This window comes from Schistocerca americana, chromosome 5, assembly GCF_021461395.2.
Source record: "Schistocerca americana isolate TAMUIC-IGC-003095 chromosome 5, iqSchAmer2.1, whole genome shotgun sequence".
NCBI lineage: Eukaryota > Metazoa > Arthropoda > Insecta > Orthoptera > Acrididae > Schistocerca > Schistocerca americana.
The window spans coordinates 217,801,247-217,820,053 of NC_060123.1; the positions used below are offsets into that span (position 1 = coordinate 217,801,247).

Below are 18,807 nucleotides of genomic sequence, written 5' to 3' on the forward strand. Positions count from 1 at the left end.
CTCAAGTGTGTGAGTAGATTTACTGAAGTAGAAAATGTATTCCAAATAAAACTGCCTAACATCCAATAAAAAAAAAAAAGTTGAGTTTCTAATGTGCCTGATGGCACAGAGGATGATGCTTTCTATGAAGAGAGCAACAACAAAGAATCGAGTGACAATGACTCAGAATCATCTGAGTAATGATTAAAAACTGTATATATATTTTTATGATAGTTAAACAAAATTTCTGGTTTGTACTTACACTTTTCATTTCTAAGTCATTTTCTTTGTAGATATGAGACAGTATTCAGCCAGTTGGTGAGTTTATGCCACTAAGAATAAGAAGACATGGTGTCTTTTTCTTAGGTTCATGTTTATCTGATATCTTTTAACATCTTTTGTTCTATTGTGTTGTAAATTAGTATTATTGTTTATAACATTACTGGAGTTTCTCCACGGCACAGGTCTTTTGGTCTACAGTAAGCCTGTGTGAGCCTCTTCCCTCCCTGCCCCCTCCCAAAAGGAGAGAGAAAGAAAGAGAGAGAGAGGGGAGGGAGGGAGGGGGAGGGGGAGGGGAGGGGGAGAGGGGGAGAGAGAGAGAGAGAGAGAGAGAGTAGTAGTAGTAGTAGTAGTAGTAGTAGTAGTAGTAACAGTAGTAGTAGTGCCTTTCTAGATGCTGGAAGGGGTTGATTTCCTTAGGAGGCTTTATACTAGCATTACACCAGCCATATAAGAAGACATGAACAACCCCGACTGTTCAGTTATGTGGTGCAGTGAGGACTTGCCTGTGATGTTCCAGCTCACAGCCCACCCGTACATAGTTCCTAATTATAGCTGCCTAGCCGTGCCCTAATTTGTTTGTTAAACAACACTGACAGACATAGGAGACGCTGCAGAAGAAAAAATTTTCTGCAATGGTGGCAATACTTACAGTTTACACTTTGTAAGTATTGCTTGTGCTGGAAATGATACTGTGTAGATATATTATACTGCTTAGACTGTATAAATAGTAATCTAATAAAGTACCCTGTTTAACCTCTACCAGAGATGACACAAATCAGCATCTTTGCAAAAACCAAACATGGTAAAGCCCGGTTGGGATGTTACGAAAAGGATAGTTGCTACCTACCATATATGAGAGATGCTGAGCTGCAGATAGGTACAACAAAAAGACTGTCACAAAGTGATCTTTTGGCTAACAAACCACACACGACCCCAGTCTTCGTGTTTGCATGAGAATCTCTCTCTCTCTCTCTCTCTCTCTCTCTCTCTGTGTGTGTGTGTGGGGGGGGGGGGGGGGGGGGGGGGGGGCAGCGCACATGGGAGTGTGGTCTGTTTTTGATGAAGACCTTGTTGGCCAAATGCTCACTTTCTGACAATCTTCTCATTCTGCCTATCTGCGACTCAGTAACTCCAGTATATAGTGAGTAGCAACTATCCCTGTCATAATATTGTAACAAATCAGCGTCCTGAATATGTAGATAGTTCTTCGCCAAATTTAAGTCCTTCAAATCAAGTTTGTACTTTGGCAAGCCAAGATGTAACTTTCCTGGATAAAATGCTATATTTCACTGAAAGAAAAAAGACACTTCGGATGACACCCATGTGATATGGAAAGATTGACATACATCTCAAGCACGAGTTGCGGTATAGTCTGCAAAATTCTTGGTGGCCCCAGCTGTCCTAATGGTCGCTTGGAATATTTTGACAGAGATAGTGATTCTCACTGCTGTCAGTGTTTGTGATGTAACAGTAATTTTAAGTGCCCAAAAGGCTAGATTTAATTCCATGCAATTTACTATAAATAGGTACTATTAATCCTCACAAATTCCTGAGAAGTGGGACCATTTTATCCAATATGTGATAAGTGAAAATTGTTTTGATTTTTAAATTTGGTTTGAAATGAGGGTCTTTTTTTCCCTTCTTCTTCTGAGTCTTATTTCTGGGGTGTGGTTTGCATTCAAGATCAGCTTAAAAAATGGTAAGATCCAATCTAACATCAATAACAGGATTCTATAAGGTGTATTCTCTCCTCCCCCCCCCCCCCCCCCCTCCTTGATCTGATCTGCTCTTCCTCTCTCAGTCATTTAGTGACATTCAGCTAGAAGAGTTACAGAGTAACCTTACCTAGGTTTTTCTCTCTTCTCTGGTAACACGTGGGCTGTTTCACCCAGGACATCCTGCAGAATGTTCAACTGTCGTTTCTTTTCATCTTGAAATTCAACAACCTTATCAGGCTCCACTGACACTTCATCATCATCACTTTCATAAAAACCTTTCATCCAAGGTAAATCTCTTGTCATTTGCATACTTAGACTGCAGCTCCAACAGCTAGAAAACATAAAACCCATTATTATATCTAACATAACAGCCTTTCCATAAATCCATCAATACAATGAATCATCACCCAAGTGATACTGTGGGGAAGAAAGCTCACTCACTGATGACAGCTCATGTGATGAGTATGGGAAACTAAGAATAACTTAACGTACAGAAAAATTGACACTTTTCATCTGTACTGTTATCACAATTGTGTGTGTATTTATTTACAAGGACTATATTAGCAAATAAATTACAACTGTTGGTTTATGCTACTTGTTTTGGACAAAAACATTCAATATGCCCTCTCCTCTCTCCTATTTAGGCAAGAACAGATTGTTGTAGTGGCCATGTCTCAGCTCAGGGACATATGGCAAAGATGAACATTGCCTCTAGTTCCTGAGACAGCAGTAAGCACCTAGCTGGACATAGCTGTTACAATGGCTACTTGAAGTTCCGCTCCACTCTCCTGGAATTTTAGAACAAGGGAAAATAGCTCACAGTGTGTTGATATATAATTTGTAGCTTGCACACAAGTCACCATTTTGAAAAGATGATTTAAATAAATAGTTATGTATAGTGTCTTTCTTTATGCACATGTATTACACCTGTCACAGAAACCTCAGTAAACTCAGATGTCATTGCTGCAAATATATTTACTGGTAGCGAAGGATGTTGTTTCGACAACTTCTCAAAAACATTGAGAATTATCAGTTTTTCACAGCTTTTTAAAGGTGTTCCTCTTCTATGTTTCACAAAAGGACACAATGCAGTTTCTGCCATTTTCACCATACACAGGTGAAACACAAACCTGTCAGAAGAAATACCACAATGACTGCCCATATTACTGTCATGAAGCAGTTGGGGCAGGGGGGTTACAACTTCCTGCTATTTTCATCAGTACTCAGAAGAGAGAGGTTCTTCGCACTCTCCTACCAATTTGATGTTTCTTCAGATCGATGTTTATAAATGAACGCTCCTGTACACAAAGATAATCACTTACAATCCGAGGAATGGTTAGCAGTGCATAGTCACATGATAGTTGATTTGCCTCTGCACACTCCATTTACTCTCAAGTGTACAACACAGAATGTCATTTCCATAAACATTAAAAAAATTAACTTAGAGTGGAATCGAACTCACAACCTTGCGTATACAAGCCAGTTACTATATCCACTATACAACTGTGTAGATTTGGCAATACTTTTACAATGACACTATATCAAGTTCCTCAAATTTATTAAAAAGAAAGTGAAAACTGAAGTAGTTTGGCAAATCATGTTCAAAGGAGAAACTGTGAAACCAAAGTAAACTGCTATGTACTGATCAGAACTAGCCGTAACATCATGCACAGAATTGTTCAGAAATACATGGCACAAGCATTTAGCATTCTGATCAGCAAAGCCATTGCTCTTTGTTAATGCTTTGGAATGTCTTATAGTGCAATTAGTGGTAGTTGGTTGGTTGGTTTAAAAGGGGGGGAGGGGGGAAACCAAACTGCTAGGTCATCGGTCCCTCGTTCCGATTAAAATAATTCCACAAGGGTGGGAGTAAAATAATCAAGACACACAAACCACAGCTTGAAGAAAGGAGAGAACCACAAGAATGACAGGAGGGCAACAAACACTAAAATGGACAAAAATTGGGCAAGAAAACCACAGAGAGATGCAAGAAACATGTAGAAGAAGTCAAATCAAGAGAGCAGATTACCATGGCTGGCTGACCATGATAATAAAATGGAGAATCCAGCACTCTGCAACACATTAAAACCTCTCCCCTAAAAGCACCAGGGTGGAGGACACAGAGGGACAAAGGACACGTGCAAAAACTTAGATCAAATTATAAAACCCACCCTCACAAATAAAACGTAAAACTAAAGATGCTGCTGAGGCATTGTCACCCAACACTGAAGGTAGGGTGCTCTGAAAGTTAAAAGCCCACTGCAGAGCGGCTAAAAGTGGGCAGTCCAGCAAGAGATGGATGACCATCAATTGTGAGCCACAGCGACACAGAGGTGGGTTCTCACAACATTTGGCCAATGCAGAGCCAGCAGAGGACAACTGATTCCCTGCAGGAGGACAGCATGGAAGACTTCCACACATTCATAGTCTCTTTAATGACACACAGTTTGCTATGCATGCTGTTATGCCATTCCTTTTCCCAAAGCCAAAAAACCCTGTGGTGTAAGGCAGAATGCAAGTCATTTTCGGAGATGCCCATCCCCAGAAGCAGTTTCCGCGTACCCTGTTTGGCCAGCCTGTCGGCAAATTCGTTGCCTGGGATTCCAATGTGTCCTAGGGTCCACACAAACACCACCAAGCAACGGGACCATTCCAGGGCATAGATGGACCCCTGAATGGACACTACCAAAGGATGGTAAGGGTAGCACTGGTCAATAGCTTGTAGGCTGCTCAAGGAGTCAGTACACACGAGAAATGACTCGCCAGAGCAGAGCACACGATTTGACCGCCAGCTCTGCAGTGAAAACACTGCAGCCATCTGGCAAGGAGTGCTGTTCAATCTGACCTCTATGAACATATGCAAAGCCTAAGTGACCATTAGAGAGCGAGCCGTCAATGTAGACCACTTCATGGCCCCGGTACACGTCAATAATCGAGAGGAAATGATAGCAAAGAGCCACAGTATGAACGGAGTCCTTAGGGCCATGCGATAGGTCCTTAAGAATCTGCGATCTAGGTGTACACCATGGGGGCGTATATGAATGGACATTGAGAAGAGGTGTAATGGGAAGGACTCCAATTCCGACAGAAGGGACGAGACGTGAACTGCAATCATAAGTCCTGATCTGGGCCGCCAATGCGGGTGATAAATTGCCGAGGTTGGGAAAAGGAGATGGTAATTCAGATGTGCAAGAGAACAACTTGGGGCAATGTAACTGGCGAGCAGTTGTGCATGCCTAACCTTCAATAGATGGGTGGGTGGGTGGGTGGGTGGGTGGGTGGGGGGGGGGGGGGGGGGGGGGACTCTGGCCTCCACCAGGACACTGGCCACCGGACCCTTCCTAAAAGCTCAGATCGCCAGTCGAACGCCAAAGTGGTGCACTAGGGTGAGTGAACCGTAAACCAGACTCCCATACTCAAGGTGAGATTGAATAAGGGCTCTGTAGAGCAGCAGCAGCATGGAGCGATCTGCACCCCAGTTGACGTTGCTCAAGCAGAGAACAACTTACATGTGCAACGTAACTGGCGAGCAGTTGTGCACGCCTAACCTTCAATGGGGCGACTCTGGTTCAAATGGCTCTGAGCACTATGGGACTTAACTTCTAAGGTCATCAGTCCCCTAGAACTTAGAACTACTTAAACCTAACTAACCTAAGGACATCACACACAGCCATGCCCGAGGCAGGATTCAAACCTGCGACTGTACCGGTCACGCGGTTCCAGGCTGTAGCGCAGGGGACTCTGGTCTCCTGGCAGAGGGCATTGAGGTGGTGTCAGCACTTCCACTTAAGCTGACGAAGGTGAGGTAGCCAAGTCAACTGGGCATCGAAAACCACTCCTAAGAATCGATATGTCTCCATTACAGTGAGTGGATCATCATTAACGTAAAGTTCTGGTTCTCGATGAACAGTGCAACGCCAACAGAAATGGATGACGCACGACTTTGCGGCTGAAAACTGGAAGCTGTGGGCTAGATCCTATGACTGCGTCTTGTGAATGGCCCCCTGTAGGCGCCGCTCACCAACACCAGTACTGGAGGAGCAGTACGAAATGCCAAAGTCATCCGCATACAGAGAAAGGTGAGGCCGACAGCCCTACCAGCTGCTGCTAGACTGTTAATAGCCACTAAGCCACTAAAACTAGAGAGACCCTCAATATGGAGCCCTGCAGAACACTATTCTCCTGAATGGGGGAAGTGAGGGGGGGGGGGGGGGGAGGGACTATGGGAGGTACCAACTTGGACAAGGAAAGTACGAAGCGACAGGAAGTTTTGGATAAAAATCGGGAGTGGGCCCCGGAGACCCCACTCATACAATGTGGTAAAGATTTGATGTCCTCAAGTTGTGTTGTATGCTTTACGTAAGTTAAAAAAGACAGTAACCAGACGTTGGCATCTGGAAAAGGCTGTTCAGATGGCAGACTCGAGGGACACAAGATTATCAGTGGTAGAGCAAACACAGCGGAAGCAGCCCTGACATGGAGCCAGAAGGCCATGTGACTCCAGAACCCCACCCAACCGCCGACACACCATACATTCCAGCAGTTTACTAAGAAAGTTGGTGAGGCTGATGAGCTGGTAACGATCCACATCAAGCTGGTTTTGACCAGGTTTGAGCACCAAAATGATGGTGCCCTCCCGCCACTGTGATAGAAAGACACTGGTTGAAGATGACCAGGAGATGTCGCTTGTAGCCAGACGAGAGATGTTTAATCATCTGACTGTGGATCCGATCCAGCCCAAGAGCTGTGTCCAGGCAATGTGCAAGGGCACTGAGGAGCTCCCACTCTATAAATGGGTCATTATAGGGCTCACTGTGGCATGTAGTGAACAAGAGGACTTTCCTTTCTATCCGCAGTTTGAGGGTGCGAAAGGCTTGGGGGTAGTTCTCCGATGCAGAGGTTCTAGCATACTGCTCAGCAAAGTGCTCAGCAATCATGTTTGCATCAGTAGATAACACACCATTGATGTTAATGCCAAGGACACCTGTTGGAGTCTGGTACCCAAAAAGACATTTGATCTTCGTCCAGACTTGGGAATGTGACGAATGGCAACCAATGGTCGACACATACCTCTCCCAACACTCCTATTTCTGTCGTTTTATAAGCTGACGAATGCGTGCACAGAGCCACTTAAAGGCTATTAGGTGCTCTAGGGAAGGCAGCCACTTATGTCACTGTATAGCTCCCTAACACTCTTTAGTTGCCTCAGTGACTTCCGGCGACCACCAAGGGACTGTCTTTCTCTGGGGGCACCCTAAAAAAATGAGGGATCGCGTTTCCGCTGCAGAAACCATCGTTGTACTGACCTGCTCGACGACAACATCGATGGCACCATGTGGGGGAGATTCAGCAGTGACAGCAAAGGTGAAGGCTTCCAAGTCTACCTTGTTTAAAGCCCATCTGGGAAGGTGTCCGTGGGCATGACGTCAGGGAAGTGACAAGAAGATGGGGAAGTGGTCACTACCACACAGGTCATCATGTGCTCCCAGTGGATTGATGGGAGAAGGCCAGGACTGCAAACCGAGAGATCAATGGCCAAATATGTGCCCTGTGCTACACTGAAATGTGTGGCGGCACCTGTATTTAAGAGGTATAGGTCGAGTTGTGACAGTAAATTTTCGACCTCCCTAACTCAGCCAGTAAGTTGGTGCCACCCCACAAGGGGTTATGAGCATTAAAATCTCCCAAAAGTAGGAAACGTTTATGTCATTGATCAATCAGTGTAGCTAATACATTCAGGGGTATTGCAGACAGTTATTTCCTGTGTCGTCCCTATCCTGACAGCCACAGCTTCAAGAGGGGTTTGTAGGGGCACATGTTCACTGCATACCGAGCTCAGGACATAGACGCAAACTCCACCCGACACTCTACTATAGTTGCTACAGTTCCTCTAATGTCCCTTATAGCCACAGAGGGCAGGAGTCCACATTGCCAGGAACCAGGTTTCCTGGAGGGCAATGCAGAAAGCAGGTGTAAAACTTAACAGTTGCCGTAGCTCAGCCAGGTGGCGGAAAAAACTGCCGCAATTCCACTGTAAGATTACATGATTGTGAGACTGGGAAGGCATGAAACACTCAATGAGGCAGTCTAAGCGTCAGGCTCACCTGCTGCCACCAGATGAGTACCTGTGCGATCAACATCCATTGCGTATGAGGGCCCAGCGAGATCTAGGTCCTCAGCAGATGCCAGAACCTCCACCTCATTCTCAGATCCAGAGTTTGTAGGCAGTGGTGGTGTGGATGCCACCACAGTGCCTTGGTTCTTGGGGGTCTTTTTCTTTTTAGGTTTCTCTCACTGCTCCTTAGGTTTGTCCAGCTGGAAGGGATTCACCGATTCAGTCTCTGGGACTGAGGAGGACCGTGAAGCCCTCCGACCAGCTACCTCTGGTTGCTTCAGCCACTGGCGGGCAGCAGCTTTGCCACTTGTAGGATCCTGGGGGGGTTGCTCATGAAGTAGGTTGTGCAGGAGCAACAGCAAAGGAAGTGCCCTCGACCATCAAGGGGGCAGGTGGAATCTGACGACTCAGAGAGCCAACTGTACGCAGTGGAATGGAAGATAATAGAACCATTGTTGTAGCGGTGGCATAGGTTGATAGGTTGACATCATATGCACAGGATGTAGCCTCTCATATTTTCTCTTAGCCTCAGTGTATGTCAGTCGGTCCAGGTCTTTTATTCCATTATTGTTCTGCAGTCTGGCGAGCAAGGCGAATGGTGCTCTCCGCAGTTGACACAGATGGGAGGCAGGGCACAGGGAGTATTTGGGTGTGAAGTACATCCACAATCCTGACTGTTAATGCTGGAAGTACAGCGGGAAGACATACAGCCATATTTCCAGCACTTAAAACACTGCATCAGAGGAGGGATATAGGGCTTTACGTCACAGCGGTATACCATCACCTTGACCTTCTCGGGTAATGTGTCACCCTAAAAGGCCAAGATTAAGGCACCGGTGGAAACCTGATTATCCTTTGGAGCCCGGTGGACACGCCGGATGAAATGGACACCTCGCTGCTCTAAATTGGCACGCAGCTCATCGTCAGACTGCAAAAGAAGGTCCCTGAGAAATATGATACCCTGGACCGTATTTTAGCTCTTATGGGGCGTGATGGAAACAGAAACATCCCCCAGATTGTCACAGGTGAGTAGTGCCCTTGACTGGGCAGAGGGTGCTGGTTTGATCAAGGCCAACCCCAACCGCTTTTTGGACAAGCCTTCCACCTCCCCAACTTGTCCTCTAAATGATCCACAAGAAACTGAGGTTTCACTGACAAGAAAGATTCCCCACCAACTTTTGTACATACGAGGTATGGGTGTGAATAGGCTTCACTGCCATCCTTAGCCTGGCATTCCTCCCATACTGTGGCCAAGGGGGGAAACAATTTGGGGTCGTATTTCTTACATTGAAGCTAGACCTTGAGCACTTAGAGACAGCTGGTGTTTGACCACCAGCATGAGATGGCATACTACACTTCATGGCGTGTCATCTGCCCTGATGTCACCCACTCTGACCAGGTGCCCTCTCCATGGGTGCCACCCAGCCACAGCAAAGGCCACCTGGCAGGAAGGCCATTGCGGGGAGTCCTGATGCCCCACAGTTACTGGCATCTACTCCTTGGCATAAGTGGGGAGTTAATGATCTAGGCATCAGCAGAGCGATCCCTGTGTGGTCAGGGGGCTACAACCGACAGGGTACATGGAGGCCCCACCATAACGGACTGGCTACCGTGCTGGATGTCAGGCGCAAACGAGCTAAGAAGTCCATTATCGTTGACAGCGCAAAAAGCGATACTGCACAGAGGATGGAGGAAAACACAGCCAGGAGGGTGACCTCGTCCAACAGCTGAAAAATGAGCGGAAGTGCAGATCCACATCGACGAAGGATGCGAGAGGTCTCCGCGCATGATAGACACTATGCACCATGTAAGGCGTCCTTCCCCAATTGGCTCGCTCTTCAGGAAAATTTTGAAAAATGGAGGTCAAACCCTACAAGGGACCATCTTATAGAGGCCGAAACATGTAAGACTCCTTTTAGTCGCCTCTTACGACAGGAAGGAATACCTCAGGCCTATTCTAAACCCCGGACCAACAGGTGGGAATTAGTGGTAGTATAACACAAAATATGTAACACATAATTAGATTCCACTGGCGTAACACCACCCATGATTGTGTACTACTGCCAGTGACCAATCACTGTGAAAGTGTTTGGTTACATCAGGATCATTCTTACAATGAATAGAGTACAATGAATAGAGTACAATGAACTGGCAGCAGACTAGTGCCAGGTGGTAACAACTTACCATTCATCCTCATAGTCAAGGTGAAAAATTTATGCTTGTGTACTTTCAAATTACTTAGAGATAACTGGTTACAATCCTGGAAATGGTACAAATTTTCGTTGCCAGTACGTGGTTAGCAAGGAGAGGAGAGATGGAAGTCTAGTCTATTCATCAACATTTGTGCTGATACATTCCAAAGTAGCTCATGAGAAGAGATTATGTGCCACGTAAGTTGGCTGCCTTGAGCACTATGAAGAAGTCAGTACAATTGGGTGCAGAGCAGACAATTTTCTCACTACAACTGCCACTGTATTCAAGAATATGGCATCATTGTACTCTGCTGAGTTCATCATCTTGCTCTACTGTACTACCACAGCAGTTGGACTCCGTTACCAGTGCTCGTCTGCAGGTGTTAAGACTTGGAAACATTTCCTCTGGACGTCTGTGCTACTGTGGCCTATGTCATGTTGAACACTCTGAACTTGTTCACATTATTGTGGAAAAATCACTGACTACATCCTGAGATGGATGCTGAACTTCTGGAACTTCCAAGTCTTAATTCCTTCTCCTTCGTTTATTCTCTTGCTGACTAATTTTTCGTAGGTGCAAGAATCCAGGGAGTTAAGTTGCAGTAATATTTGATTAGTGTTTACTTATTACTGCAGGTTACAGCACTCGGTGCCCTTTCATGGTATTCAAAAGAAGAATTCTATGTACTAGCAGCAGATTTCACCCTCTCCCTTTTCTTTCATCACCTTTAATGACACAAGCATAATGCTACACGACACATGCACTCATTACGGTTGTAATATGCTTGTACTTGTCTTTCACAGGTATTAACTCTCCACTTTCCCACTGCCATTTCCATTCATACAACATACACCATGCAGGACATCAAGTGCAAAATCTAGTTTTTCCTTGCAGATATTGTACGATATGCAAATGTTTCCATTGGCTTTCACTGCTTTTTGATGTTAAGCTGATATTTGAGCATTTCGATTTTCTTGTTTCTTGAGTAAAGCACTACCGTCTTCTCCTTCTGTGGTATTTTATCATTTACATCACTCGAGGATCCTTCTGGCAACAAAACAGGAGATGTCAATTCTAGTTCACTCACTTACCCACTAACAAAAGACTCCGCTCTACCTGGTGTGCGCTTGTCGATATCTTATGTTTCCTCTTTTGTGACATTTGAAACATTCTGTTGATCAATTATGTCCAGTAGGAATGCTGTACACTTTCTTCCATCTTCAGTTATTTCCAATGTTGTACAGATACAACAGTTGTTATGCAACATCACGAGTGGTGTCAGTTCTGTCGCACATGCCCGACAGAACACCACACCAATCTATATCAATGTACTCTATATGTTTGCTACTTTCAACTAATGAAGCGAAAGCAGACTGCCACAAGCACATTTCTGTGTCTGACCTCTGGAGGTTTGGGCGTCAGTCACACATAAGGGGAAGTCAAATGAAAACGATACAGATGTAAAATTAATTACTTAAACTGTTTATTATTTTCTTTCACTGTGAGGGGCCATTGCTCCAAGACTTTCTGCACCACAACTAATGCACAGCAGTACACTGCAAAAACTGAAGTGCACCATCAAGTCCAAAATCCCAGGAACATTGATTGACAGTGTCATGCTGTTGCAGGATAATGCCTGCCCCACATGTTGCCAAGGCTGTTTCGACTACACTGTGAAAGTTTGGCTGTGAATCCATTAAACATCCTCCTGATCTCCCTCCACACAATGTCCTTAGTTTCGGAGCCCTCATGAAAGACATTTGTGGCCAGGGATTTGCTTCAGACAAAAAGATGCACTTCTGGGGTAATCATGGTTCATAGGCAACCGCAAACATCTTTCCATGAAGGTATCGACTGATTGTCTTGTCTTACAGTGGAGTAAATGTACTGTCAGTTATGGTTATTACTTTTGAAGTAATAAACTGTTTATTTACTTTTTTCCATCTGTCTCATTTTTATTTGACTGTCCCTTATAAACATTATACAGTTGCAGCATAACATCACCACAAAAATGAAGTAAGGAGTGTTACAATACCACAGCTCATATCTCATTGATAGTAAGGTCATTAGGAATGGGGTGCTAGTTCATGTGGAGGAAGATGGGATAGGAAATGGGCCATGACCTTGATGACCTAACCAACCTGTTAATTGCCTGATGTTAATAAGGAAGATCACAGGAAATAGGTATCTGTTTCTCCCACATCTAAGTGTATTATATTAATCACAGGCCACCTCTTTCAGAGTAGCTTTGAAAGAATAAAACTGATCTGAGAATCACTCCCTTCTCTATGTTGGGCCTTAAGTTAGTGATACTCCTAAATTTCTCAAATCATGGAACAGTTTTTGGCATCCACATATTAGTCAAACAGGAGGAATGTCTAGCTCAAGCTAGAGTGGGGTCTCAAACACTGAGCCAATATACTGTTCCAGTCCTTTACATACAAGCTACATAATAACCTGACATGCTATGAGACTCAAGTCCTAATCACTTACATCTATGTCACCACCGTTGTTCATCTACACGTCAATTCTACAACGTGCCAGTGTATCCCATCTCTGTTCCTATTACAAAAAACCACAGTAGTAGGTTGCAACTGAAAGTGTAGATAATATCTGTTCATTACTATTATTCCAAGAACCTTTAGGAAATTCATTGTACAAAGACACTAGTCACTGGGTTCAAAGCAGTTGTTTGCTTGTGAGAGATGACTGTTCATAACTCGAATTTAATTACTCCTGTATGTTTTCTAGTTCAAGTGTAGCCATCAACTATAAAAATTTCACCTAAAATAATGCAGGAAAAATGAAGAACTACACTGCAGAAAACCAAACTAAAAAATTACCTTCTGACCTTTTCTTCCTTCAAACTGTGCTTTTATTTTGAAGTCATTTATTTCATCATCTGATGATTCATCATCAAAGAGTGTAGATGGCTTGTCAACTGGCTTTTCACCATCATCATTTTCATCATCTGTATGTACAGTAGACATTTCATTATCACTGAAAATAATTTTTTTATTTGGTGGAGCATCCTGAAAAATATAAGGATTTTTTGTGAAATAAAAATGAAATGAGGAGCAAGTGAGTGTATATAATTTTGCTGCAATTAACTGTCATTTATTAACCATTAAGATTATAATTGTTAACAGAACAGTTGACAGTTTGTAACAGAATCAAATACATAAAATAAGTAGACCAAAGTTGTTGGCTTGAACACTTTTAAATTTTATAGCTATTTCTGCAAAATAGTAGACATTGTTTCCGGAAATCCACAGGCAGATTTAAAAATCATGCCTATTCCATCTCCATTCTGCTTCTTACAAACCAAGATACTAATTATTGTTATTTGTCTTAACATTTTACAATTCCACCAGCACCTTCACCAAACAAATTTTGCTATTAATGAATTCTTCAGTACTGCTGTAGAGGAAAAGATATCCATGTATAATCACAAACAATTCTTTTTTTCAGAAGTAATGGATTTAAGAGTGGTATTTATTTCTTTATAATATTTTTTTTACATTTAACGACAATATTATGCTGCTCATCATATTGATGAGATGTCGAGTTGCAGACAGGCAGGAAAAAAGACTGCCATACATTTCAGCTTTCAGCCACAAGGCCTCCTTCTAAAGTAGAAAAACACACACACACACACACACACACACACACACACACACACACACACACACACACACACACACAAAAGCACAACTCACACACACATGACCACTGTCTCTGGCTGCTGAGGCCAGACTGCATACAATAAACTGTGCCTGATGGGAAGGCAATCTGTTGGTGGTACGGGTAAGGAGTAGACTAGGATCGGGAGGGGGGATGGATAGCAGGGTAGGGGTGGGAAGGTGTAGTGCTGCTTGTGAAAGCATGCAGGGGCATGGTGGGGACAATGTAGGGCTGCTGGGTGCACTTTGGACGTTTCCCACCCCTCCCACAGAGGTATTCCACCACCTGCCATAACATACGCAATATCCTTGACCATATCGACTCCACCCATGCTCCCAACCTCTTGCCTCATGGCCCATATCCCTACAATGGACCTTGATGCCACCACCACCACCACCACCACCACCACCACCACCTACTCCAGTCTAGTCACAAGCATCTTCTACCCCACCAAAGACAGCGCCATCTGTAAAAGCAGTCAGGTGATCTACAAGGGAAGCTGGTACCACTGTGCTGCCTTCTACAAGAGCATGACATTGATCAAGCTCTCCGCCCATATGAATGACCACTGACAAACTGTAGCCAAGATGCAGCTAAACCACCCAGTTGCTGAACATGCTTCATAGACAATGTGCTTCACTTCAATGACTGCGTCACAGCGAACACCATCTAGTTCCTTCCTACTAACACCACCTTTTCTGAACTGCATAGGTAGGAACTCTTTTTGTCATATATCTTACATTCCTGTAACACCCTGACCTCAAACTTTACTAGTCCCTGTCCTCCACTCATCTATCCCCTTCCCTGGTCCCATTCCAGCATTTCACAATCTTCTATTCCACCAATGCACCCACTAGTCTTTATTCCCCTCCTCTACCTCTCTCCTCTTCTGCTCCCCTCCCTCGCTCGCCTGCCCTCCTCCCCCCCCCCCCCCCCCAAAAAAAAAAAAGAAACCTTCCAACTGCACCCAGCAGTTCTACTCTACCCCACTACATCCTTGCATGCTGACTCCAAGCAGCAATACATTTTGCCCACCTCTACCTGCTATCCCTCCCCTTTCCACCCCAGCCTACTTCTTACCCCAAACACCCACAGTCTGCTTTCCCATCAGGCACAGTCGTATAAGCAGTTGGGCCTCAGCAGCCAGATACAATGGTCATCTGAGTTCTGCTTGTGTGAATGTGTGTGTGTGTGTGTGTGTGTGTGTGTGTGTGTGTGTGTGTGTGTGTGTGTGTGTGTGTGTGTTTTCTACTTTAGAAGAAAGCTCAAATGTGTATCAATATTTCTGTTGTATCTGTCTGCAATTCAGCACGTCTTCTATATGCTGAGTAGCAATCTATCCTTTCCATAATACTGTCGCTGTTCCATCCTGGATTTTCCATTGATTTTTTTTTATATTTAGATTCACACACTACTAGCCTCTGTACTGTGCATGGTGGATGGTTTTGGTACCATTATTTTTCATTCCCTTCCCTCTTTCAATATTTCATTACCTTCTCTCTTACAATAACAAGTTTAACACAGTAGAACTGCCTGTATGTCGCTATATGTGCACTAACCTCTGTTATCATGTTCTTATAGACATCATGCATTATACAAGATGAGTCCGGAAAAAAGGTACAAGATCTGAAGGCTGATAGGTTTTGTGGTTCTGAGCAAAAAACATCTTGTGAACATATGTCCTGCTCTCAATAGTTTATGTGAAAACTAATGAAAACAACGGAGAACAGCACAAATGAAGAGGATAGTAATGAAACAGTGTGATCTTATGTTTTGTTTCATTGTGTACATTTTCTCACAAAAGATGTTAAAAAAGTTCAATGGCAACTGCAATGCATTTTGCAGCTCTTGTACACAGCTGTTGCGTTGCTGATGTCAGCTCATTCATATGGAATGCTGTGATTCCACAGATTCTGTTCACTGATGAGTCAACATTTATCTGCAATGACATCAACAACATGCTCAACTCTCATGAGTGGGCAGGTCAAAATCTACATGCTACTGTGGAAATAAATTTTCAATGATATTTCTCAGTCAACATGTGGTGTGGTACTGTTGCTGACCAACTCATCAGTCCAAATGTTTTAGATAATCATCTTAATGGAGTACAGTATCTTGATTTCCTTCAAAATGTGTTACCAGAATACTTGGAGGATATTCCTTTGGTAACCCATCATCATATGTACTTTCAGCATAACTGATACCCATGATTTTCAAACAGGTGTATGTCATATATGGTTGAGAAAAGAGAATATGTTCATTTGAAGTTTGTTGTTCTGAATCACCTACACTATCGCCCCACAAAGCATGTATCTTTCCTCCCAACTCACCCTCTATACACCGGGGACAGTAGTCATCTTCATTCTATTCTAAATATTGGTGATCTAAAATTGACCAAAGCACTTTATGAATCATCATCTTTCATCTAAATATTCTCAATGTAAAGCCTCCGAAAACAAACATTTTCATACTGATTGAACGTTGTGGTGCAACAAAATTAGCAACTCGCTTCCGAATATCTTCTGTCTCTGCCTTTAATCTGAATGGGTGAAAATTTTAAATTACATTTGAGCACACAGTAATAAATATATCACACTAGGCTTTTGCTTGCATACTTTGCTGATGTACTACACATCCATATAATTTTGTAAAATTATGCTTGCATATGTAATTATGTAATGAATTAAATTGCAAAAAATAATACTCACAACTAATGGGCACTAAGCTATTTAAGGCAAGCTGTCATCCATACTACGTGGATATTTTGTTTATATCATTCTGAACTTCCTTATAGGTGCTGTACTAAACAATAATAATTTCCAGTAGGCAAGTAGATTATCAACAAACAACCTAAATGTACAGCTCATGATACCAGATAGTTCATTTATATGTGGTCATGCAGAAATAAAAATTTCACCTCCTGAAGTTAAGTATTGACCAGCAAATCTGTATCATAATTTTATAGTTTTTTACTCCCACTGAGAAAAAAAATACAGTCTTCGCACACTTCTTTGGGGCACTGACTTTGTTTCTAATGAACACTCAGTAATCTAGAAACTACTAGGCTCTACCAGTGTGAATTCAATTGACTCAGTATTTGCAGATATACAATGTATGCTTGTACATTTTAAGCTTTTCACTCTCTGGGAACTTGAATGTGTCCTAGAAACCTACAAATGACAAAAGTTATTAATGCTAATCTATAATTTAAAGCACCTGTTCTGCCCTTGTTATGAACAGGAGAATATGCATTGTTTTCCAGATTGTTTGGAGTATTCACCATGGAAATGCTTTGCAAGAAATGTAACCTACTGTCCAAGTTTTTCTAACAAGGAGAGGTCCTAAGCAGAGGGATCAACATTTTGAAACCAAATATACGGTGAGCTCCCAGATACCACACCCAGCAGTCATTTGCCCTGGAGAGCCCTCGTTTGCTAGTAACTGATGGAACAAAAAGAGATTCTGATTTTCATGATACTCGATAACATGAAAGAAGTCCAAACAACTTGACTGGTTGTGTGGTGTGGTGGATAGAATAATAACTTCACTTGCAGGAAGTTATGGGTTTGAAACTCTTCAGGTACAGTAGTTTTTATTATTTTTAAATCTTTATCAAAGTGACTTTGATCATTATTTTATTCAATTAATTGGTTTAAATGTAATTTTTTATTTCTATTCTTTTGTCATATCATTTTAATCACCATATGAACTTTTTCATTTGTTCTATTTTTTCTTTGTATCATTCTTTCTCCAGTCGGATTTTTGTGAATATGAATTTAATTATTTAAATATTCAATTATTTGAAAATTCTTATCTGTCGGTTAAAAAATAAAGGACAAAATAATCTGTTAATCCCGTCTGTGCAATGGAGTGAACAATTTAATCAGAGGTGCAATTTCCTTTTGTATGATAATCCTCATATAAACAAATGAAACACAACCTAAACATCTATTGCACTATGGACAAAATATGGTAGCTGAAGATTTAAATGAAAGAAGGGTTCATAAGTAAAACAAAATTCAAGCAAAATGAGAAAGAGAGATAATAAACACAATAATGTGGATGAAAAAACATGGTGATAAAACAAAATAATTTAAACTGAAATGGATACATAAAATTAATTAAAAACTCATGGACAAAGATTTAAAGCAGAAAAAGAATGATAGGAGGAAAAATTAGAGTAAATGAAGACGCTGATATTATGATTACAGTTATGTGACAAATAAATGGAAATAAAAAATTACATTTAAATCAGTTAATTGAACAAAAATGATGATCACAGTCATTCCAATAACGATTTAAAAATAATAAAAACTACTGCACCTGACAAGATTCAAACCCACAACTTCCTGGATGTGAAGCTATTATCGTATCCATTACACCACACAACCAGTCAAGGTGTATGACTTATTTAACATTATTGAGTGTCATGAGAAATTCTGGATTTTTTTTTTCCATCAATTAGTTGCAAATGAAGACCCACCACAACAAATGGCTGTAGGGTGTGATACCTGGGATCTTAACCTACATAACCATACAGATGGTTTCAGTAAGTCTTTCCCACCATTGGGGACCTCTTCTTGTAAGACAGTATTTACTACTGTCTGTCAGTAGAAGACTGAAGAGGCAACACACACATCTCTCCTTAAAGATTCACGAGTTGCTGTTAACTTTTCCTTGTTTATCGCTTGAAATTCATTTCTGTAACAAGAGGGTAACAATCTCCATTATTACACTGTGTTCCATATGTAAACCATAAGGCAGAATTAGTTTTTTCCATCCTTCATCACGCCGTATGAGATTTTTACCCTGAGAGTAGCAGATTATTATATTAAA

General features: G+C 42.4%; 1 protein-coding gene across 1 annotated transcript in view; it reads right to left on the reverse strand.

Annotated features, from left to right (window-relative positions):
• The window catches only part of LOC124615518 (probable RNA-binding protein CG14230), an 80,641-nt gene that overhangs the window by 18,155 nt on the left and 43,679 nt on the right, over positions 1 to 18,807 (reverse strand). The window contains 3 exon segments of the mRNA XM_047143479.1: positions 2,107 to 2,252; positions 2,254 to 2,310; positions 13,131 to 13,319. Of these exon segments, the coding sequence (XP_046999435.1) occupies positions 2,107 to 2,252; positions 2,254 to 2,310; positions 13,131 to 13,319 (392 nt within the window).